The 25,296-nt window shown below is 45.2% G+C and overlaps 1 protein-coding gene across 2 annotated transcripts in view; it reads right to left on the bottom strand.

Annotated features, from left to right (window-relative positions):
- The window catches only part of NTRK3 (neurotrophic receptor tyrosine kinase 3), a 539,904-nt gene that overhangs the window by 34,876 nt on the left and 479,732 nt on the right, over nucleotides 1–25,296 (bottom strand). For both annotated transcript variants that reach the window (XM_042941053.1, XM_042941054.1), the window contains 2 exons: nucleotides 18,785–18,957; nucleotides 15,468–15,711 (listed from right to left, as the gene is read on the bottom strand). In XM_042941053.1, coding sequence (XP_042796987.1) covers nucleotides 15,468–15,711; nucleotides 18,785–18,957 — 417 coding nt within the window. The remainder of the gene's footprint in view (nucleotides 1–15,467; nucleotides 15,712–18,784; nucleotides 18,958–25,296) is intronic.

Raw genomic sequence — 25,296 nt, 5'->3', positions numbered from 1 at the left:
ATTTTACCCAGGCATTTGTCAAGGACTCTCATGAAATACTTTTGAACAAAGAGGTCAGTATGTGGAGAAGAAGAGTCCAAATGGCAGGAATCATAACCATAGAGTAACTATATTCAAAGAATGCTGATAATTGGGTCAACATCTGCTTGGGAGCAAGACTCCAGCAGCAAACCCAAGCCTTGAGCTATTGTACATTCCAAAAAAAAAAAAATTAAAAATACACTTAATTTCTGGTACATTGTACATTGATAATAGTTGCAGGTGGCACAGAGCTGGGAGGAAAAGCTATATCTAGACCACAAAGAAACCTTGGTAGAGTGGAATATGGAACCAAATCTAACAAGAAGAAGCCACATTTGCTATACATAAGATCAAAAAAAAAAAAAAAAGCCAGCAACAACAACAAAAACATTTAAGTGAAGAGTGAAAAAAAGCAAGCAGAAGATAATTTAAAATGTTGGGATACTAGGGTCATCTCTGTGAACTTGGGCATATAAACCTAAGTTAGCCCCAGTAATTCAGGCCCACCTGCCGAAATCCTCCCTCTGTACACGATCCTTCAACACAGATAGATACATTCAATAAACTCACATCGACACCTTATTAGATCTCTTCAACTCTGAGAAGCTAAGGTTTGAGCATGACTAAAAGGATGCAGTAGAATCCTTGAATTGAGAGCACTGATTGGGATGGGATATACCATAACTGGGACAATATGACACAGGTACCACTAATTCCCTTCCCTCTACCCATGGTAGACATCACCAGTTAATCCCACATGCTTTTTCACTGATTCTGGATGCAACCGACAACTTCCTCTTATCATTCTATGCTGAGGAACCACTTTCAGTCTATGAGTACTGGTACCTTCGGGGCACCTGGGTGGTTCAGTGGGTTAAGCATCTGACTCTTAATTTTGGCTTGGGTCATGATCTCACAGTTTGTGAGTTCAAGGCCTGCATCAGGCTCTGCATTGCTGACAATGCAAAGCCTGCTTGGGATTCTCTCTCTCTCCCTTTCTCTGCCCCTCCCCTGCTTACATACACACTCTTTCTCTCAAAATAAATAAACTTAAAAAAAAAAAGAACTGTTACCTGAGATCTACTTGCCATCCCTGCAGCCCACAATAGTTGGCATCAAGGCAATTCGATTTGCAAGCAACAAGTCATGTTTTAGGTATAAAGGACATCTAGCGACATGGAAAGCATTAGCGGTTCTGACAGTAAAGTGACTCCTCTCCATTTAGAAATGAAGAATACAAGCTGGTCTCTTTAAGATCAGCAAAAAATGGCTGAAAACAAGAATATATGCCCAGGTCATCTGTAAGAGCTTGAGTGGTTTCCAGGCCTTCACAGCTCAATTGCACCCTGATTGATGCAAATGAAGAAAGAATATGTCTTTCAGAAGGGGGACTGGCCGGTCATAGAGACCTGGGAAGGGAATGACACGGAATTGGATGGTGGCAGTGCTCATCCCTTCCTGGCTTCTGTCAGGGGAGAGACGTGGACTTCGGCAGAAGACTTGGAGTACTTCTGAACTTACTGGAAGGTCTCTGTTATCAAAAGGATATGGGTATATCAGTCTCCCTTAGCTGGACGCTTCTAATAGTTTGATGCATCTGACTTTCTTGCTTTGACTTCTTCTTTAAGCAACCTTCTCAATATGATCAGGCTTCCCACACAGACTGGCTTATTGGGAGTGAATGCTTTGATCATATAGCCTTTGAATAATCTGGCCCCCTGTGTGCATTAATAAGTTGTCCTTCGGGTGCTAACGGAAGTCTCATGGGCGTTTTAATTATTGTGAGACATCCCCTCAGGCTTCTTCACTGATAAGCAGATGTTTGGGCCTTTGGTGGGGAATCAGATCCCAATATATCTACCCAGAGTCCCCACATAATGATTATTGGTGTATGGCAAGTGGGGACTCACAAGGAGCCATTTAAAATGGATTAAATGCTTAGGCCATTATTCCTTACCCATTACAAACATTTGACATGGGATTATATATTTTTTAATTAACCACTTTCTTCAAGCATTCTCATAAAAACAGAATGGGTTCCTTTGCTTTCTAGGAAACTACAGGCCATGCAGATGCCCAAATAACTCAAGGGCATGAATAAATAAATAAATACAAAGACCAGGAAGCTAGGGGTTTCCCCAATGGGTAAGAAAAAGATCAACTTCAAGAACAAACTGGGCCACAAATCAAAGGTCAATCCTGGCTGTAGAGGTGAAAGAGCATGACTCAACAAAGAAAAGGTAGCCAAGGTTGTCATGGTGATTGGCAGAGTGGGACACATGGCATGCTGACCACCCTTGCCAATCAACTTTAGGACGTTGATGAACTTGACTCATTTTTTCCAGAGTGTACATGATCGTTTTCTTAGCAGACTATACTGGTGGTCATGGTGGTTAACGGTGGTGATGATAGGGGTCATAAAACCAATAGTACCCAAGCCAACAGTTCAACACTCTTGTATATCCAACATCTCATGTTATGCACAATAACGTGCAGTGACCATCATGCTGCATATGACAAGAGAGAGAAATGAGGGAGGCCTAGTTAAACCAGCCTTTTATATATATCTATAGTTATTGCCTATATACGTCCATCTAATATCTACATCTATATCTTACCTATATCTCTCTATACAGATATTGTTTTTATCACCAAGGCTCTAGTGCACCTGACCCCAAAATCTTCCTTTGGGGCAACAAGGGATGGCACACATTTAGGATGCCTGGAGAATGAGCTCTGATTCTGAAGACCTTCATCTACCATAGAATTCATGGTGTATATTTAGCAAAAGTTAGCTCCTAATTGGAGCCACCAATTCTACAACGGGAAGCTCTACCTTTGAACAACTAGATGCTTTCTCTTTCCTCCTGGGCTTCCGACAGACCAACTCAAGTGTCTAAACCAGTCCCAGAGGAATAAGTGGTTTTGCTTTGTATTTGCCCGAGTTGTCTCAAGGCTCTTTTCCCTTCCAATTTTAGTACCCAGCACCCAAACCCACGATAGGAAATACCTTGCCTTGTAATTTAAAATTATTTAAAATTTCTTATATATAATTTCTACCTTATTCACTTACATAGAATAATAATTACCATCTATTGAGTGCCTAATAGGTATCAGACAATTTGCATACATTACCTTATTTAATCTGCACCAAAGAAGAAATTGTTTCCCCCTCCCCACCCCCCTCTTTCTCTATCTATTTATCTCTCTGTTTCAGATGAGGATCTAAGGCTTAGAGAATTTATGAAATTTTCCTAAGGTCACATAGCTCATAAACAGAAGCTCAGAATTCAAAGGAATATCTATCTACTTGACTCCAGAATTAATGGGTGTTCTGCCCACTTTTTCTCAGGTCTTCCCTCACCCCTACCTCAACTTTGTCCTGTGGGATTAGCTAGGCTAAACCTGAAAACAAAACCAACTAGGACTAAAACTCACGTTCAAAATTTTGAATTTCAGATGCTGTACTGACCCGGTCCTCTGCCTCTTCTTCCTCCTCCCACCCAAGCTTCCCTCCCCCTCCAGTTTAGATAGAGCACCCCCTCCAGTTCAGATAGAGCACAAAGTCTTGGGTTTTGAGGACTAGGAGACAAACAATTCCCTATAGGAGGAAGTCAAGGGAACACACTGTTCTCTTTACATGCAAATATCTTAATTACAGCTGGTAAAGAAGATATTTGTATGGAAATTTATGTATCTTTATATGTTCTGTATTCAGTTTGCCTCAGAAAAAAAGAAAGGTCTTTTACACTTTGGCAACCCAAACAAGGCCTGTTCAGATACACAGAGGTGTCAGTTGACAGAGGTTCTGCTATCCTGTCCTCCATGTGAGCAGAGAAGAATGAAATGAAACAACATCTGATTCAGGAGCCTCTTGACCCTGCCTCTGTTACTGGTTTCTTTGGGATGAACTCCAGTGTAAACGTGTCTCAAGTTCTCAGGATTTTCTGATGGGTCAAATCCCTGTCTCTTTTTTTCTCCCAGTATCTGTCCCTGTGGAGGTAAGGCTGACTATGACAGAATCCATCCCATACCTTGCACCACCATCATGGACAGAGGATAACAACCAGATTTCAAAATTACAGGGAGATGAGACCAAGTCTAAAAGAGACCACTGGGAACTGCTCTCAGAAAAAGGACATTATTTTTGGCAGGGCAAGGGAAGGAGATACGTATATGCCACTGAGTCCTCACCAGTCAAGATACACCCAATGAATAAAATACAACCAATAATCTATGAAGAGGCTATACTGGTTTCAGTGAGCTTCTTAGCATTGTACTGGTGTTGTAATGTCTGTTTTATAATATAAACCATGTTTGTCTCTACTGAAAACATAAGATGAAACAGACTTACCTTACAGCAGCTAGACGTAATTGAGGATGTCCTACTTCTAAAGGGTATTACAAATTAGAAAGAGAAAGATAAATCTCTCACTGATAATGGCTTTCCTTCACCACATCTGGAAAGAATAAGGGGGCACCTGTAGAATCCCAGGAGATGCACCACAATAGAGTGAGTAAACCATCTGTCCGGGGTGGTTTTGATGCTATTCAGCTTGGGGCCACAGGGGTGAAACAAATGACATTTAAGGCTCCTTCCAGCTTCATGTTTCTTTAAAATGGAATGATTTGGCATTTGTTCATCTGTTTCTAACACTCTAGGGATACAGACAGGGTAGGTGGCCAGTGCATTTGTGAAACATCCATCCTGACCCTCGATTTTACTGTTATTCTTTTTTCAAGGTGATGATGCAAAACTGCAAGAGACTCTGGGTACCCAGGCCTTGGCCTTCAGTTGACCTTCCAGGCCCCACTGATTTTGATGGCTTCTCTTCCATACTCCACTGCTACTACCAGAGCACAAGGCCTCATTGCTTCTTGCTTGGACTGTTGCCACAGATGGCACTATGCCTTGGTGGTCCTGGTTCCCTGCAGCCCACCCTCCACGCCACTGCCCGATGACCTGTCCCCACATGCAGCCTCATTTACACTAAAACAGATGATGCAACTTTCCACGACAGTCCACTGGCACCCACACCAGAACAGCTGGACTTCCGAGGCCTGCCGCAGTGGCCCCGTCCTTCCTTTACAAACATTTCCTTCCGCGTGTCTGCACTTTCGGCTCGCTGAGTGACACACTGTTCTAGGTCACCCTCCTGGTGTGCCAGCCTCCAAGCTACCTCCATGCCTTTGCTCATGCTAACCGCCCCCCCGACGGGAGTGCCCTCCTAAAATTCAACCCACTGACCCCCCTTCAACCCCTTAAGATCCACATCATCCCTCTGATTAAATGGGCCTTTGAAATTGGTAATGGTAACCCCTTTGTATGAGTTTTCCTCCCTCTGGCCTGTTGGGGAGTTACAAATTTTCATCTTGTTTTATATTCCCTGCAAAAAAATTTAATTTCCTTGGGAACACAGACTGCATTCTATTCATCCTTACACATAGTCAGGGAATTGAATTGAATTCTGTTCCCAACATGTGGACTTTCTCAATGGCTAGAGGATTTGGCACGAAGGGAAACGAACCAGCATGGACAAAGTTCAGCAGATGTACAAAGTGGATTCTTCATCATAAGGCCTAAGGCTCTCACACTGACTTTGCTGTTGAGAAATCTCGGGGTCTTGAAAATATCACCAACCCTTTCTAAGGTTCTTCCATAAAATGGAGGCTAATAATCCCTGGCAGCTTACTTCTTCCCTGCAAGGTCTCAGAAGACCTTCTTCCTTTCCAGGCAGAACATTAAGAGGCTGGTGTGCAAGCACAAACCCCCACAATCAGCATGTGTAAAATGAGCATTTCTCTTTCAGCTGGTTTGAGTGCGAGGGTTTACATGGTCAACTGATGAGCCGCAGAAAGGCAGGAAAATCAGGTGATATTCAAAGCCAGCTATTCATTCACTGATTCCCTGCTGCTACCAGTCTTGTTCTCATCATCACTATTACGTGTGGCTGGAACACATAGATCTGCCCTAAATCTTAACTGGGGATCCCAGTGCTTAGCCCTGCAGGGCATGGAAGTCCCTCCACAAAGTACTGCAAGAGCTCCATGACTGAGTGCAGGTAAGAGATAGAAGAATGCCATGGCCCCATGTTCTTCTACTTCAACTAAAGCACTTTTCTCTCTCTCTCCCCCTATCTACCTTCTCTCTCTCTCTCTCTCTCTCTCTCTCTCTCTCTCTCTCTATCTTATAAGGGTCCATCTGAAGAAAAGATTTACTGCTATAAAAAATGTGTTGGAAAACTATGCAACGAATCCAACCTTGTAAGTTGAGAAGCAAGAGTACTGACCTAAAGTCAGTATCACCAAAGTAAGTGAGGGGCTGAACCAGAACTCAGTCCTTTAAGCCCTATCCAGGAAAAGGATCAGTGAAGGCATCAATGTATCTAAAGATGAAAAGGCAGAATACCCACCAAAGTCCAAACCATGAGTTCCCAGGAGGTGACAGAAAACAATGCTATTGGTGTGGCCAGTCTCCTGTGAAGAGGTGAGAAACCTCAAGACAATGACAAAGACAGACAGGAAGTACCTACGTTGCATATGATAAATTCAGGTCGATGGCCAGAAACATATTTATCCCATGTCTGTGGTCACAGCAGGGACTAAATCTTCCTGCCTTCTAGTCACCACATTAGTCATGGGACCCCATAAGCAAAGATGGAAGAACACTCCCCAGCACTAGCATTCCTAAACCCCTGTGGGGAGATGCCCAAAATAACTTCTTCACTTTGTTGCTGGAGTCCCATCGATTGTACCTCAACTTCCTGGTCATCATGTCCTCTCCAAATCATCTTCATACCAGATTGCTGGAGTGTGCCATGGCTCAAAACACCAGGCCCCACCCTATATTCACTTCTGAATTTTGTGGAATGCTCTCATTGCAGGTAGATGTCCACAGCACTACCACTGTGTTGGAATAGGAATAACACAGTCTAGGAAAGTTGAAGGTTTGGAAGTGCTGAGATGGACAAAAGAATCCAAGTAATTCCCACCACTGATAAAACATCAAGAAAGTCTTTCCAACAATTCTTATGCCCATCAGGCTGATTTTTGTCCAATTACCTTAAATATCCCAAAGTGCTGAAGAAGAGGAAGAAAAGAAAGCAAATTTCAATCACTAAACTAGATCCAGGTATTATGGGGAGAAGCTATTTCAAGGCTGGAGGTTGTTCCCTTGTTTTATCAGGAAGGGGAAAAGGGGGCTGGGATATTGAACAGCTGTGGTCCAGGGCAAAGCAATAACAGAGAGTGCTTAAGGGGACGTCGGCTTTATTCTTGTATCTTCAGCCCTGTCTCCCTTCTTTTCTAAAGAAACCAAGCCTCGGGCTCAGTTATCATTACCACTAGAACTTAGCCCCATAGAAAGTAAAACCTAAAAGAGACCATAAAACCAGGATCCAAACCCCAGAACTTACAGATGAAAGTAAAGCCTCTAATTGGACGTAGAGCTGGCATTGAGACCAAGATATCCTAAATAGCAGTCCTGTCCCTCAACGAACTTGGATTCCAAAATGTCTGATATTTTTTGTATAATTACTGTGCAAATCCATTGGCTTTAATCAAGGAAACAAGGTCATAATACCTATAATCAGCATACATCTATCCTCCACACCTTCCTCCGTGTTCATTCCTTCTGTAGCTTTGTGCAGCTTAATGGGACTTAGCATTAAAGTTGTATTCAGAATTCGCTCAAGATGTGTATAACATGGCACCATGTCTACAGCAGATGTTCTGGCCAACTAAAGCTCTGAGCATGCCCAGATGTCTGCTTATAACCATGTCTCTCTGCTAGAATGGGGCACCCTCTCCCAAGGCAAAAGAAAAGAACATACACATAGTTTAGGGGCTGTGAACATGAGGAGTCCCAAGCCTTCCCTTAGCCTCCTAATCTAAGCTAGTGAACTCTAGTCCTATCAGCATGCTCTCTAAAGACAGTGACCAATGACTGCACAGTTGCAAAAGATTCCTGTAAGAGTCTGGAATTACAGGTTGCTCATAAAGTTGAGTTCCTCAAGAACCTCTTATAGCCCACCTATCCCTCTTCCAGAACACAGGGAACTCTGGAGTTCTGGAGCCTCTGAAAGGTGAATTAAAGATTGCCCTGGGGCAGAGAGATCCAAAGAAGACAGTCTACAATAGGTAGTGGATCCTTTCACCTCCACTTCAACCAAGAAGTCCTACTGGTTTAAGGAACAACATGGCTAAGTGCAGTGCAGTATCCTGGAGTGGGTCCTTGGACATTACAAAGGATATTAGTGGGAAAATTGATAAAATTCAAAGTTTAGTTTCATTAACAATTTGCATCGATGTTAATTTTTTTAGTTTTAACAAATGTTGGCCATGTATCATGGACAACAGGAGGAAAAACTGGGTGAAATACATATGGGAACTCTCTTTATGATCTTTGCAACTTTTCTGTCAATCTAAAATTACTCCAAATAAAAAGGTATCTATAAAAAAAGGAAATGGGGGGCACCTGGGTGGCTCAGTTGGTTGAGCGTCTGACTTTGGCTCAGGTCATGATCTCGCAGCTTGTGAGTTCAAGCCCCATGTTGGGCTCTGTTCTGACGGCTCAGAGCCTGGAGCTTGCTTCAGATTCTGTCTCCCTCTCTCCACTCCTTCCCCACTCATGCTCTGTCTCTCTCTCTGTCTCTCAAAGATGAATAAACGTTAAAAACGTTAAAAAAATTTTTAATAAAAAAAAAAAAGAGGGGCGCCTGGGTGGCGCAGTCGGTTAAGCGTCCGACTTCAGCCAGGTCACGATCTCGCGGTCCGTGAGTTCGAGCCCCGCATCAGGCTCTGGGCTGATGGCTCGGAGCCTGGAGCCTGTTTCCAATTCTGTGTCTCCCTCTCTCTCTGCCCCTCCCCCGTTCATGCTCTGTCTCTCTCTGTCCCAAAAATAAATAAAATAAAAAAAAAAAAAAAGTTGAAAAAAAAAAAAAAAAAAGAAATGGGACCATCACTTTCCTTAGGAATGGAATATAGACTCCCCCTCTCCCTGCCCCAGCAGAGTTCTCCTCCAGATAAATAGGAATATGGGTAACAAATTATTAGGATATTCAACAAACAGCAAGGGAAAAATCAGGCCTCGTAACTGGGCTCTGGCCACTGGGCCGCCTGGATGCGATGCTCATCTTCTGATAGAATCAATTTTCCTACCATGGTGCCTGGGCCTACTAAGGAAAACCTAATGGCCGAAAGCCCAGAGACAAGTCTGCCTAAGCCCTCTCCAAAATGGGTCTGCGTCCCTCAAGGAGCAGTATTCCCAGCTACTAATCCTCTTCCAGGCAGTTAAGCAGGGTGTCAGGACACAGTATTCTTGGCCTTGGAGGAAAGATCTTAAGACTCAGGGCAGTTGGCAGCCATTTGCCTAGGTGGGGATGAACAGTTGTGAAAGACCCATCCTTTTAGCGCTGTTTCAGATTTCCAACTAGGGGGACACCTACTGGAGTAACAACTGGAATGCTCTCCAGCCTGCATCCCACCCCTTGGGAGGAATAACTTCTCTGATTGGTGGGGGCCAGCATACAGGCCACATCCTTTCCCCCTTGTGATGGGCATCTGTCTATCTACAGAGAACAGAAACGAGCCACAAGAGTTCTGCCCTAGTAGAGCAAAGCCTGAAATATTCCCAGGCTGCCATGACTGGACAGAAAGTCTAGACTGGGAATTCAATACGGGGAAGCTCATTGTTGTTGCCCGGCGAGGCCACCATCTGCAACTATTCTATCAGGATACAAGAGCACATTATAATCTCCATCTGTCTGGATTCTGTGTCTCAAAGGGCTCAGAACTCAGCATCTGAGCAGGGAAGAGGTGTGCCAGATACTGGGTGAGCCTCCCAAAACCCCAACAAAGAGCAAGGGGTATTGATGTCTCTATGTAATCCTGCAAGTCAGCTGGCTTAAATCACCATCACTAGTTTTTAAGGGTAAAAGTAAATTACAAGTTCTTTCACAGCTCTGGCTCCTCCTCCACACACTTCCAGCTATTTGGCTTCCATCTAAGGGCCTCTCTCCACGTAATACAAAAAACGAATTAATTAGTCAACAAAACTTTGAGAATGTATTTTCTTTTCAATTAACTTGGACTCCCTTTGATTTAGAACATTCCCCCTTTCCCCACCTAGTCAACTGAAAGTGTTTTCTTGTTGGTATGCCTTTTTTTTTTTTTTGCTTTCCAGGGGGGATGAATGGAAGCACCAAGATGGCAGGTGGGGCCAAGCTCCCCCATTGTTTACAAATGTCACGTGATACCCAGACTTTGCAAGCAGAGGATAAAAGAGGCACCTCAGGATAATCTCTCCATCTTCAGGATGGGAATAGCAGTAGAAAGTAAGTCTATCTTATCTTAACCTTCCTGATACATCATCAGACATGGAATGATATGCCATTAGAATGGAATGTTGGAAGAGAAAGGAGTTTTGCTTCACCCATAACGTGGCAGAGATTGCCAGCTGCTCACTACCACCCATGTTCTTCTCTTCTACCTGAGAACACAGTTACACTCCATTTCTCAGCCTCCCTTACAAACAATGAGACCATGCATGTGATTGGGTTCTTGCCGTAAGAGACAGGCCCCTCTTCCAGATCAGACCCATTAACCACACACATTCTTTCGTGTCCATTTCCCCCTTCCAGCTGTGGAATGGGGATGGATGCCTACGGTGACCAAGGACACCACACAAAGAAGAGGGTAGAGCTCCAGCAGCCTGAACAACTGCACAAAGGAGGGCTACTTCTCCAACAAGTTCACCTGCTCATACTGGTATATGACCTACAAATAGGCTTCTATTTGTGTGGGAACCAATATATATACATTTGCATCTATTCACTATAGCAGGTGGCCTAGCTTAACTAATACACTTGGGTAAGCCTTATTCAAAATGCCCATTTTGGGATTAGGAAGACATTGTATTTTAGCTCCAATAATAGTAACACTAATTAATATTTATTTAACATTTATTATCTCAAGAGCTTTATATTCATTAAGTCTTAATCCTTACAGTAAATGCATATGATATGGACTAGTAGCCCCATTTTACAGTTGGGGACGCTGAAAGATTAAATACCTTGCCCAAGGTTATCCAGCCTGGAAATATAGGAGCTGGGATGCAAACCAGGTAATGTGGGCCCAAGAGCCTATACTTTTCATCACTGGCCATGGGGGCACCATGGCATCCACGAAATCAAATATTCTACCAGTCAAATCAGTTTATTCTAGATTATTCCCACATCCAAATGGTTACTGTTGACATCCTCCCCAGGGGTTCCCAGGCACCCTGATCTGGAATCTCTAACTCAGAACCCAGTGCCTTGTTATCAAATGCCAGACATGCCTTCTGTCCCCCTTATGTGTCTCTGCCAACATTTTGGCATACTTCCCCTCATATCTCTTGGACACTTGGCTCCACCCCCTACCAAGACTCAACTCTGACTTGGGGTCATCCTTGACTCTGACCACCACTCACCTGTGTCCTCTGGACATTGGTCCCAGGTACTTATTCTACATGCTTAGATAATGGATTCCCTACAACATCTGCAAAGACTAAGCTCCCCTAGATGGGCATCTGTTTGCCTGTCCAGACTACTCTTGGTCTGGCCTAATCTACTTCTTGCCTAACTCTGAAGCCCCATTCTGACTTCATCCATAGGCACAAAGGACAGCCAGGTGAACAGGAAGGCCCTCTCCTGGTCCTCTGGGTAAGGAGGATCAGAGCACTGGGCCCTCGGATCCTGTTTTTCCCATATTTCAGCATATCGCCTCCCCCAACAAATAAAAACATCTGCAAACATTTCTATTCTGGAATCCCAGATTCCTCCTCTTTAGGACTCTCAAAACTTTCTTTAATTCCAGATTCGACCACTGACTCCTTAGTGTTGTCTGATGTCCTGAGAAAGGTATGATGGCACCAAAACCCCACCCCTGTCCAAGCCAGTTTAAAAGCCATCTCAGAAGTGTAGAGTGAGTGATCCACAGGAGGGAAAGGTATCCGTCACTGGGCAGAGTCTTAAGAAGACAGAACAAATGGTCCTGGCACTCTGCTGCAGACATGTGTGTTTTCTCTTTCTAAATATGTAATAGGAAATCAGGCAGCTCACCTTTGTAAACCGTTTGCGTATCACTCATACATGAGCCAGATGGTGCTTCTTGTTTTAAGAAATTAAAAAGTTTTAAAAAGAATGTAAGGAGGAACTTGTCTCCATCTCTCTTTGTTCTTGTGTACACATCATGGAATCTGCACTGGGCAGATGAACACTTGTATATGTGAGTGTGCACCTGTATACACACACACACACACACACACACACACACACACACACACACAAGCTCGAATCATCTGCATTTAACTGAATTAGGCACAAGAAGCCAGCAAACTCCTAGGCTCAACAGATTTCCATAACCTACAGTAGCAGAGAGGTGCCAGTTTGTCCCGGATGTCGGCTTGCTGAGAGAATCCTTCAGTGTTCTTGCTATATAATAAATCACTGCATTCCCCCCAGAGCCTCAGCTGGTATACCAAACAAAAAGAAATGTTTTGTAAATCACCTGAACATGGACTTCACTCTAAGATTATGAGGACTATATAAACACTAACCAGAGGAACAGGCAAGTACTGATGATCCAGTATTTCTATCGAAGTCGAAACCCTGGGAAGGACATTTTCCAGAGGTGGTCAACTTAAAAACCCTACTCCTCTGGGGCAGCTGCATGATCCCAGTTTATTTTCCAGTGGTCAGGAGGCCCTCCTGTCTGACCTGAGAATTACATCTGGAAACCAGATTATCCCTGTGGCTCTCCTGCCTTGGGTATGAAGGGGGACTAAGGAAGATAGTATAAGCAATGGTTTATCCATTAAGTAGTGTATTCCAGGCTCTTTACACAAATTAACTTGCTTAACACCAAAATAACTCTGCAAGAGACTATGTTTGTCCCCATTTTTTAAAATAAGAAAATTAAAGAGAGTTTAGGGGAAGTGTGTTGGGGTCCCATGGCTGCTAATGGTGGCATTAGGTAAGATTAGGTCCCAACGCAGAATACCTTTGTCACCCTCGTATCTTCCAACATGGATAACAAGACTTCAAAGTTCATTACTGATGTGACCTCTGGGAAATCTACTTCTGCCTTTTGTTTTACAGAAAGTGAGGGCGGGGGAGCTGTGCATCGTTTAGGACATCGTGAGCAACTGAACATGAAGACACGATACAGGCTGCTCCCGGAATATGGAGAGTATAATATCTACCCACCATCAGTGGGATGCGCAGTTTTCCCGCGGTGCACTGTTTTTACTACCATAACTCTCTTTTTTATTTCATACTCCTTGGGACCAAAGACACATTTTCAAGCCAGCTGGCCTCAGCTTATGCCTGGCTTAGAACTCATGAAAAAAGCAATTGCAGATACCTGGAGAGTGGACGTTTTCCCCCTCACTCTCCCTTCCTCAAATTCCAATCAGCCCTGGCGCCCACAGGAAGGAGATGGATCTGCCCCTTGTTGCTCTCCCAGGAGTAAAGAGCATCAGTTCTTAGTTGTTAAAGCAAGAGGAAAGCCGTGTCATTTGGTGACTGATAGAGGTGATTTTTTTTCTTTACTCTTCTGAATCAGAATCAAGAAATAGTAAGTGCACTCCTTGAAGTGAGCTTGAAAGCTGAGTCTGCACACATTCTGGTCAGATATTATTTCCCAAGACCATGGTAAAGCCAGCTGAGAACAGATTGGCATAATCACACATCTGCCTCACACAGAAAAACGATGATCCTTCCCTTGCTTTTATCAACACCAACATAAATCCGAGCTCAGCCAGACAGGCCAGCAAACCCCATTACACAGAACGCAAAGCAATTAAATGGTGCCAACTCCAGCCAGACTCAAGAAATCTATGGCTCATGGCCCCTAGTAATGATACCAATGTCTCTCTTGGAAATGAGTGAAAAAATTAGTCTAGATGTTAAAGAAAGTCTCCGCTTTGGTATTTCCTGGCAGGTCTGCCCTGGCCATCCATCTGTGGCTACTGCTACATTATACTCCCTTCTCCATATCTGGGGATGTTGGATAGGGCAGGTGGCTCAAGATATGGCCCAGCTTGCTCAGATATACTACCTTCCCAGAAGCCCTTTGGTCTTCTTTGCCTCATATTCTCTCCTGATGGTATATCATCTGCCATGCTGTGGTTGTACCATGAACAAATCACTTCTAACCACAAAGGGCATTTCTTAAATATTTCATTTTTCTTCAGGCCCTGGCTAAAATGAAGTGTCTCGAGTGATCAGTTTTAATGTCTTGGGCAATGTTGTTTAGGCAAAGCCACCAGGAGCATCCAGATAGAACTGATCTGTATATGCCACCCCCAAACTCCCCACCTCCTCGTCCATCATGCCTAGGCTGACAGGACAATCATATCTGAGCTCTTCGACTCATAATATGATCGTTCATTCCCTACATTCATTCCCTACAATGGCTGCCATGACTCTTGACCTCCAGAAGTTTGCCCCACCCTTCTCTTATGCCACCTATCCAAACTCTTCACCCATTCGATGTCCCTGAAGTAAAATTTACGTATCTCGTGAGGCATGTGCCTTCCGATCATTTTTCAGAAATCACCCGATCTTTGCATCTCAGGCTGCACCCATGTTTCCCTCTTTCAGGGTCAATGACACTCATGCCCACTTGTCCTTTCCCTGGCAATAAAAACACTGTCAAAACCACTCAAATCCATTAGAAGGGGATTTCCAAAGACTAAGGGAGAAAATAATTCTGGGAGAAAAATAAGATACCTATTAACGTATAGAAGTAAAATTGAACGTGGTATCTCCTCTCACAATCAGAAAGCTTTTTGTTAAAGCCAACCTGCATCTCTCTCAAAAGTTGGCAACAATAACATGCTTTCTTGCTTCCTCTTTCCTAAATCATTGGGGTGATCGTGCTCAGCACCTCATTAACAATTTTTGCTACTTTACTTTGGGTTCTGACTTCTCATTAAGATCTGCCTTTGAAGGCAAGATAAGCCTACCCAGTCACCAGATAATTTCAGAGAATAAAATGTGTTGTGGGTAAGGCTGGATCAGGGGCTGAGGTGGAAGATGTTAAAATGTAGTACCAAGTTGAGCTTGAATATGTGTGCATTTGGGCATACACATATACGTATGGGTCCGTTTGCATGAAGAATGAGTATTGATGCAAGTAAGAACACGATGCATATGTCATTGCAACGGAAGAATATATTTGAGCTAAATGTCCAAGGGGAAGGGAGGCGTGAGCTATCGAGAGAATAATACACAGGTATGTCAAGAAGCAGAAGTGGCCAAAGGATGACCATTGCGTGTATGTCTGGGCACGGGTGCGCATGTGTGTTCTCTCGAGTGACAGGGTTAATGGACAATGACAAAGACATGTGAGCGAGGTGCTAGTTCTGCTGCTGAGTCCTGCAGCTGGAAAAGCCACCTTACCCTGTAGTAATCGGTGCTGTAGACATCTCTGGACATGCCGAAGTCCCCGATCTTCACCAGCAGATTGGCTCCAACCAGGCAATTCCTGGTGGCCAGGTCCCGGTGCACAAAGTGCTGGGAGGCCAGGTACACCATGCCCGAGGCAATCTGACTGGCGATGTGGAGCATTTGGGAGAGCCCCAGCTCGCCTTTCGCCTGGCGTGGCTGCCCGTCCACAAGGATCATAGCATCTGGCCCATGGGCCCTGTGAAGGGTGGGAGAGAAGACAGGGGACAGGAGAATTCAGGAGATCAAGGGGAGTAGTCTTCTGGATGCCGTGATCTCTGGAATACGCCACAGACATGGATAAAATCTCTCCTAGCCTACTTATTGCCTAGTCTTATCTACCCAATATTACATCATGTGAGTGTGCATATGAGTACAACCAGGTTCCCAGCTAAGATGATGCAGACATACTCTAATGGATCAGGAAATACATCTACTCTTTTAAACATCTTAACGCTATTCAGGAGTTTCCTGGGTTCTAGATATCTACTACAGAATCGTTAAAAAAAAACAATAGCTAACTCTTACAGAGCCCTTACTGTTCCAAGCACTGCTTTAAGGACCTTACATCTATTAATTTACTTAATCCTCCCACTCCAATTTTGAGATAAAGAAACTGAGGCACAAAATGATCAGATCACCCGGCCAAAGTCACAGTGGTGCTGCAGTGGCCTTATGGGTAATCAGGAGGCCGACTGAAACCAGTCGGCGTGTGGCTCCAGAGAGCTTTAAACTTCAGGAAGCATCATCCAGAGGGCCAGCTGAACAGAACCCTGGGCTCCTCCCCCTATGATTCTGATTGGCTAGGTGGAGCTTGAGTATTTGCATTTCCCACAAGTTCACGGGTGCTGATGCTGCCAGTGGGCAGTCCACACCATTGATTAGCAGGGGTCTTGAGTCCACATTCCTACCCTGACCACCACGCTGCCTAGGACTGGGTAACTTTTGTTGGTAGCAGAGCCGGTTGGAGAGACCCTATGACCCTGAAGCCAAGGCCTCTGAAGCCTCAGTAGCCCCTCCATCCCAAATTAAGGCCCGGATTTGTTATCCTAATGCCTTGCCTTGTCATATCAGTCACTTTCAGTATTCACTCTTTTTTCCAGAAAGCCCAATGAGCCGTAACCATACCCAGAGCCCTTATTTATGAAGTTGTGGACCAAGGAGCCCTGGTATACAGAGAGGCCTCGGCCTGTTTTACTGCTTCTCCAATTTCCACTGAAAGGAGTCATTAAATATGAACACATTCATTTTACTGTCTCCTGTGGGATCTGCCTACTTCACCCCTCCAAAAGAGAGCTACGGCATCAGCTCACAAGGAAGGGGCATCCGCCAGCAAGCCTGCACTCCTGTCTACCAGGAGAGGACACTGCAGCCTGCCCCTAAGAGCCACCAACTGCCTTCTAGCCTCTTTTTCTCCCTCCTCCCTTATATTGGGAATGACAGTGGCACACAGAGGCACCAGGAGCTCTCTGTAGCCCTGTGTGTGGCACATGGGGCTAAAGGCACCGCTGAATCTGTGGTGAGGGCTCGGTGGAAAATGGAGCGTGTCCCTCTGACCATTCCAGGGGGTGCAAGCACAGCCTAAAGATCCTCAATACCGAGAAACAGCACTGCCTGTGTTAGGGACTGGTTCACAGTTTTGACAAAATGGTAATTGTAATAATTTAATAGTAGCTCTCACTGACTGAAAACCCAGCTATATGGAAAACTCATCCAAGTAGTATACAAATATAATCATTCAGTACTCATAACAGCAAACGTCTGAAGCAGTTATTAACAGTCTTGTTTCCTAGGAAAGAGAATTGAGGTTTAAGAACTTGCTCTACGTTACGTGGGTAAGATGTGACAAATTCAGGATGCGAACCCGGGTCTGTCTTATGATAAGGGCTGAGTCCTCCAAGAGAGGAATAAATTTCGCTGTGAAAATCCAAGTTCAGGAGGTTCCAAACACCCTACAGATACTTTCCACTCCTCGAGGGCCATTTTTTGGAAATCCAGCTCATAAGAAAAGTTCATTATCTGCTACGGGCCCTTTCTATTCCCCCTTAAAACCACAGCACCCAAGGAATGTCTCACCTCAAGGACATGCTCATCAGTTTTTGGTGAGTAGCCACAGTGTTCTATTACTTACATTCGAATTCTGAAAATGTCACTATGGGCCATGGGATTCAATGGAGTTCAAAGGTGGCTAAGACCACACCCTAAGTGTCTAGGGCCTGATTGTTCAAACCTGCTTCCTGGGACCCTGAATTCCACAGATCCTCACACATGGCTGCCCCCTCCACATCTGGGCACTGCTTGGAAGTGGCAGATGTAGGAAGCTGAAGAGTGTTAACTCTGCTCTAGTGGTGAGAAGCTGTCCTCCCTGGGGAAGATAGAGTCTGCCCCCCACCAGAACTTCCAACCCCTGCAACCCCACCCAGAACTTCTGGCTGGGGTTCCATTCTCTTACCAGTTCCCTCAAGAGGACCTCAAAATCCAGATGATCTAGATCCAGGTTTGGGGAAACCCTCTTACAACAAATCCGATCTTTCTAGAATAGTGCCATCCCATTGAACTTTTTATTCATAAAAATATCATATACCACACTGTCTAACATGGTAGCCACTGGCCACATGTGACTACTGAGTACTTGAAATGTGGCTAGTGCGACCAAGCAAAATGAATTTTTGAATTCTATTTAAGTAGTGTAAATTTGAATTCAAATGTCCATATATACCCAAGGTACTGGATAGCACAGTTATAAATTTATCCAAGGAAAATCTGCTGTTCTTTTTCAACCATCACGGCCTCCTGATGAGCTTGTAACCTCGGGCCTTCTTATTCATCATGAAAAAAGTCTCCACCACGAAGTTTTCCAGGAGGGGTGTAATTAGCTCTACTTTGCGGCACTAAGAAATGTAAGGCACAAAGTGAGAAAGCTATTCAGAGAATCAGGAGAAAGGGCGGTTCTAGAGTCTCTAAGCTGAGAGTTACAGGCTGGTAGGGGCTCCCTCCTTGGACTCATTCCAGAGCCTTCTCTTGTGGCCAGTCTACTTTGGGATCAGGAAGAAAATACTCCCTTGTCACGGCCCCCTCAATGTTACCCACCAGAAATCAGTGACAAAGGTCTGAAGCTTGCTCCTCAGGAGATGGTATGGAAGAATGAACAGCTACGCCTCATTTCTAATCCCCAGACTTAAGTGGGGGTAACTTCTGACTCCAGGTGAAGTACAGGGGTTCAGCGGAGCTGGGTAGGGGGACTAGGGGTGGGGACCGCAGTCCTTGCTTACCTGAGGAACTTGTTGAGGTCTCCGTGCTTCATGTACTCAAAGACCATGATGAGCGGGTCACCGTCGCCACACACACCGTAGAATTTGACAATATGCTCGTGCTGCAGGTTGGTGAGCAACTCAGCCTCCCTCTGGAAATCCTTCCGAGCAGCCAGGGTGGGATCCTTCAGGGCCTGGAAACAATGCATGACATGCTTTTCAGCAACTGGAGGACCAGGGCCTGTCTGTTCCCCTCATGGGAATAAACGTGCCCATAATAAAGACTGGGGGTTCACAACAAATCGTGTCATCTCTCATGAAACAGAAACCAACTTTCTGACCCCGTCTCCCATCCACCAGCCAGTGATTTCAATTCATGTTCATCTCAGAGCCCTACACTCCCCCCGAAGGCTGGTGTGAATGGCAGAGGGAGGGAGCTGTGGAGGTGGAAAATCTGACAAAGGTCTCTTCCCCTAAGGCTTCCTTCAAGAAATGGTCCCACAGCTAAAAGAAACAGTGGGAAAACCACCGCCCCATTGCTTGAACTCTATAAATTAGCCTTTGCCCAGAGCCTACCAGAAATCAGGCAGACAACATAATAAAGTCTCCTTGTTCTTTCTACTCCTTGAGTTTAGATGGTGAAGGAGTACATATTTGCAGAGAAACATGAACGTGTTGGCTTCTAGAAGGCGCCTGTGTCCTCCTAGTAGGAAGGTGAAGGAGGCACTGGAGAGTGAGTGGGGCTGCAGCTATGGGGAAGGCAGTGAACAGGAAGCAGCCTCCGGGTCCACTCAGGACCAGAATGGGGTGAAGTCCCTCCAAGTCCCAGGGCGGGATGGGGAGGTGGGCATCCGCTGGCCACTAAAATGCCACGATGTAGCCCCTGTGGGGAGGGAGAACCCAGGAAGAGCGGGAGGCATCAGACCTGCCCCAGGGCCCAGGAAGATAAATGGGCAAGCAATGGCCAGGAGGGGTGTCAGGTAGGAGTGTGGTGGCTCCAGCACGAGAAGGGGACCGTGAGACTGACGTGGAAGACGCTGAGCACATCGAGGGATCGTGGACAGGGCACTGCCACGGGGATGCAGCCATGTTAGGCCAGAGGAGCATGACCAATGAAGGAGAGGGCCCCTTCCTGCAGGAGACACGGCCTGGGCAGGTGTGCGCACACATTTCTTTGGGCTTCCTCAACTTCCCCACGAGCTCAGAAGGCAAATGGGGCCAAACAACACCCACTTCCTTCAGCCAACACGGTTTAGTAACCTCACGGGACACAACACGAGGCAATGAGGGGGGGAGGGTGAAGTATGCACACTATGCTCAGATTAGTGAAATCCAGACTGGCATGAGATGGGTTTGCATCCTCTCTGCCAAGCATGTGGCCTTTTTGGTGATTTAGGCAGACTGCGCTCCCCCGTAGACCGTGGTACCACCAAAAGCCCCCCCACCCCCTCCCCCGCGGCCCCAGCGAGGTCTTTCTCCGGCCACCGCAATGCCCGTTAACTGAAATCCACAGGGCTGCCTAGGCTGACAGCGCTGTGGGAACATGAATATGCAAGCCTCATATCTAGGGGGCCCATCAGACCTCATCAGTCATTAGCACACATTACTGATGATGGACTCGGCACCAGAAGGGCCCTAAACATCACCAGCTTCCACCTGCTCCTTTCTAGATTTGGGAGAAACTGAGGCCCAGCCCTGTCTGGGAGTCAGTCCACATTCACACGCCTGAAATGACAGAGGCGTACAGTTAAACAGGACCTCAGCCCCTCTTGACCCCCAGAGTTCAGTGGCAGTGCCTCTAGCCGCGGTCTCTCAGCCAGAGGTCAAATCCACTCCAACTTCAACCAATACCACCTTTCATTCTTTTCAAAATTCGGAGCTTTCACCAAAAACGTGTTTGAGTAAACGATTCTACTATTGACAGAAATGTTGGAATTGACCCAGTGTAGCTTTCCCACGTGACTCCCACGTCAGGAAACTGAGGTCTAGAATGGGGAAGTGACTTGCCAAAGACCATGCCAAGAAGCCATAGCTTGAATCTGGAGCCCAGGATACTTTCCTGTGCAGCGCACCTGCTGGATTAACTTACCAGATGAATCGGTCACTAGGTATGTCCCCAAGGGAACAGTGGGCACAGAAGTTAAACAGTGTGAAAGGGCAGAGGAGAAGGCCAGGAAAGGCGAGAATGTGGCCTGATGGCAGAGGGGCCAGGTCCCACAAGGATGCTGAGCTGGTGGTGCAGACCCAGACCGGAAGGAAGGTGGGCGGTCCAGTCCACCGCTGACTTTGCCGCCTCTGATCTCATGTGCGCTCCTCTTCTGCTCTGGCTGCCTTCTCAGGGAAGCTACCCGGTAATGAAGGAGTAGGCTGCTGTGTGCCCACGTCCAGCAGTAACAACGGCATTTACAAAGCCTTTTTGCTATGGGTGGAAGAAGGCAGGGTCATGGTGAGACAGGGTCCTCTTGGTGACCCAGCTCCTGAGCTGCATGGGCTGGGCCATGGGCAGAGGATGACGGCCGGTGATTTATTTATTTTCATGAAGAATAAGAGGGGGGAGAAAAAGAGGAACCCAGCATGGGTGGGATAGAGAACTACAAAGATTTATGTGAATGCTGGATTTACGAGAAGGAAAAGTAGATCAAATTTGGGGCCAGCCAAATGGCCTCTCTCCATCTCTGTAAATCATTCTCTTGCACCGTCTGGACACCAATGGCAGTCACGGGATATTTCCGTTCTCAGCTCTCAAGCAATGCCAGCCAGCGTCCCTAAGCCTGGCACCCTACACTGTCAGGAGGACAGAGGCTCCTCATTTGGGAGACGGGGCACAAAGCAACCGCTGTCTCCTAGTCTCGCCACAGCCTTTCTCTGCTGCCAGTTCCCTCTCTGCCTTCACACTGGGATTTCCGGTTCCTGGGTCCAACCTGAAGTTCCTATGTAACTGGCAAAAAGTCGGGTTTGGTATCTGGGGTCCAGGGATGCACATGGCCCCAACCCCTAGGGATAGATGCATCTGGGACAGAGATGACAGGAGGAGACTAATGAGGAGGAAAACCAGCTCAGAGACTCTCCTGCACTGTTCAGGGGCATCCACACACCCAACCCCTTCCTCGGGGCTGGGAAACCTCAAAGTGGATCACCAGTCAGTGGCACCGGTGAGCGCCAGGGGCAGAACTGGTGCTCATCACGGCTGCCAACCATTATTGCAGGGAGTTGGGTCACACCGACGGGTCTCTGAAGCCGAGGTGGCTCCTACCTAGGTCCTTTGAGCAGTATCCGTAGAACAAAGAGATCTGGAATTTGCCCCCTAACTTGTCTCCTTTCTTGTCCCCCCAAATTTGAGGACAACACACTTTCTGATCTTCCTCTCTAAGTGTGCCATCTCTCACGTTCCCCACCCACCCCCCCCAGGCCTGGGTCCCACTGGGGCCCCTTGGTCACACGGAAAGGAAGCCATCCTGACGGCAAGAACACTCAAACTTCTCAGTAGCTCCCAACTCTGTCAAGGTCATTTAACATCCTCCTCTTGTCCAGCCTCAGGGCTGCGGCCTTCCAGTTTCCTTTTCTCTTACAGGGGGGTGGGGGTGGCGCGGAGGGATAGTTCAAAGTGTTTGGTTTCATATTTCATTCGCACACCGAAACCCATTTAATATGTGCGGGGATGCACGCATTTCTAAACGTCCAAACTTTTAATATTCAAACACGCACACGTCAATTAACACTTTTTAAGTACAAAAATCATCTTTCTCTTAGTCTGAAAATCCGCAGTCACTTCTTGCTGACACTCTCAAACGATTTTATGAGAGAGGAAGATGGGTAGTTATTACAGACATGGATGCCCTTCTCTCATCTGTCTTCTTAGCTTAAAACTGGCCATTGGCTTCCTGCTGTTTTCAGGATAAAATCCAAACCCCTCAAGACAGTTGATAGGCTCCAAACGTCAGGTCTCCCCATCTCTCTCTGCCTCATTTCCTCCCATACCCTCTTCCCCTTTATTCATTACACTTCAGTCTCATTGGTCTTTCTGTCCTTTGTACCCACCAAACTTTTACCTGCTTCAGGCCCTTTGCACATGCTGTTCTTTTGGCCAGAAAAACTCTCCACCAAGTTATATCCACATGACTGGCCAAATTCACTGGTACTGTCCATTACCCTCTGAGGAACATCCTGACTGGCATCTATTATGCCCTGAATACTCACTGCTAATTGGACACTCAGACAGATACTTCTGTCCCAGAGGGGAGCTTGCCAAGGGTCAGCTCTGATTGTTTCCCAAAATCATTTATGATCCATCTGTTAATGTCATTGCTTAATGTAATGAAACGTCATAGAAAGCAATGAAATATGAGTACAAAGTGTTGGCTGTTTTTATGGAGCCTGAGATGAAGACTTTAGAGGAACCTACTAAAGGTCGGTGTTTAGAAAGTGTTAAGAATAAGAGGAAAACCTGTGTTTTTAAGAAATTGGGAAAATAGTAAAAATCTGAGATTCTGCACTAAAAATGTTTTAAGTGCCTATTCCAGTGCAAACTAACTGAAACTGGAAGTCATGATTGCCCCAAACAAAAACAAAACAACTCTCCAAACTAAAGGGAACTCAAGAGCTGGCGTTCAGACAAACTGGAAGAAACAGATCATTAGATCCAAATGATTAAAACCGTCAATAACCACAACACGAATTTCCTGCAGATAAAATTAATTTCATAGGAATAGGCTGATAGCGATGTTAAAATAAGTAAATGCTCAAAGAGAGTGAAGAAATAATTATTTCAAAAAAAAAAAAAAAAAAAAAAACAACCAAGAAGGTAGGCCACCAAAAGAGGGAGAAATAAAATTCAGATAACAACAACACCGTGAACCAATTAGGTATCTCGGAAGTCGATTATGTGGTTCATTGAGGTTAAAACAAAAGCCTCCACAGACAGGACAAGCGCTACACTAGATTAAACCACAAGAATTCATGACTTGTAGCAACGGGGAGACTCCCCTGGGACAGAGCGTGGAGAGACACGGGGAACCAGGAAAAGCAGTGACGAGGGGCTCATCCCCTCATCTGGGAAGGAGAAGGCCTGCCTGGATCTGAGGTGGCCCCACCATCGATCCACTGCGGGTCCTTGGGCCAACTGCTTGACCTCTCTCTGTGTGCCTCAGTGTCCACTTCTGTGAAATGGGGATAGCGGTGATGCCTAATGCTTCTGGAGGCCGTGAGAACAAACCTTCACCCGCACACATCACTAAGAGCAGGGCCCAGCATATCGTGAGCACCGTAATCAGCATTCTCTGTGAGATGCTGCTGTCATCATTCTGCACATGCCCTCCTCTTCTTCTGGAAACTTCCCTTCTGGGCTCTACTGTGCTAGAATTCAGAGATGTGAGCTACAGAGGCCTGGGCGTCCCCTCTCCTCTTTCATCCCCAGGGTCTCATTCAGTGCCAGGCACATAGTAAGTGTTCAATAAATATTTATGGCATGAATAAATGGGGCATATTTTTAGGAATAAGATCAATCTTTGAAAGAAAAGTCTTTTGGGGCGCCTGGGTGGCTCAGTCGGTTGGGCGGCCGACTTCGGCTCAGGTCATGATCTCGCAGTCTGTGAGTTCGAGCCCCGTGTCGGGCTCTGTGCTGACAGCTCAGAGCCTGGAGCCTGTTTCAGATTCTCTGTCTCCCTCTCTCTGACCCTCCCCCGTTCATGCTCCGTCTCTCTCTGTCTCAAAAATAAATAAACGTTAAAAAAAAAATTAAAAAAAAAAAAGAAAGAAAAGTCTTTTATAGCACACTGAATTATTACAAAACTAATACCAGCGTTTCCTCGATGTAAGGAAAAAATTAAATATTGCCAACACCCCAGAAGGGCTCCCACTGCATGCCCTGCCCCTCCAGTATTCCTTCTCTCACCCCAAAGGTAACCACTACACTGACTTATGCAGTCCACAGTCTTGGCTTTTGTAAAATACTTGTGACTATCTAAATATAAATCCTTTACCACTAGAGTTCAGTTTTACTTGTTTTTTAAACTTGAAATAAGTGAAATTATATATATATATAATAATATATATAAATAAATATATATATTATTATATATTATATTTATATTTATATTATATATTTATATTTATATATTTATATACTTATATATTTATATATTTATATTTATATTATATATTATAAATATATATATAAATAAATATATATAAATATATATTATATATATATATAATTCCACTTATATCATCTAGCTAGCTATGTATCATATATATATGATACATAGCTAGCTAGATGATATATAGATAGATAAATAGATAGATAGATAGATAGATAGACAAATAGGTGGGTGGATGGATGGATAGATAGATGATTGATAGATTAGATGATAGATGATAGAAAGATGAGAGAGGATAATGGTAGATAGATGATAGATAGACGGATAGACAGAAAGAAAGATAGATGATAGGTAGATGATAGATGGATAGATAGAAAGATAGCAGATGAATGGATGGATGGATGGATCCATGAATGGATAGATGATAGATAGATAGAT

Source organism: Panthera leo, chromosome B3 (assembly GCF_018350215.1).
Source record: "Panthera leo isolate Ple1 chromosome B3, P.leo_Ple1_pat1.1, whole genome shotgun sequence".
Lineage (NCBI taxonomy): Eukaryota > Metazoa > Chordata > Mammalia > Carnivora > Felidae > Panthera > Panthera leo.
Note: the sequence above shows the minus strand (reverse complement) of the source record. Positions and strands in the feature narration are given on the sequence as shown.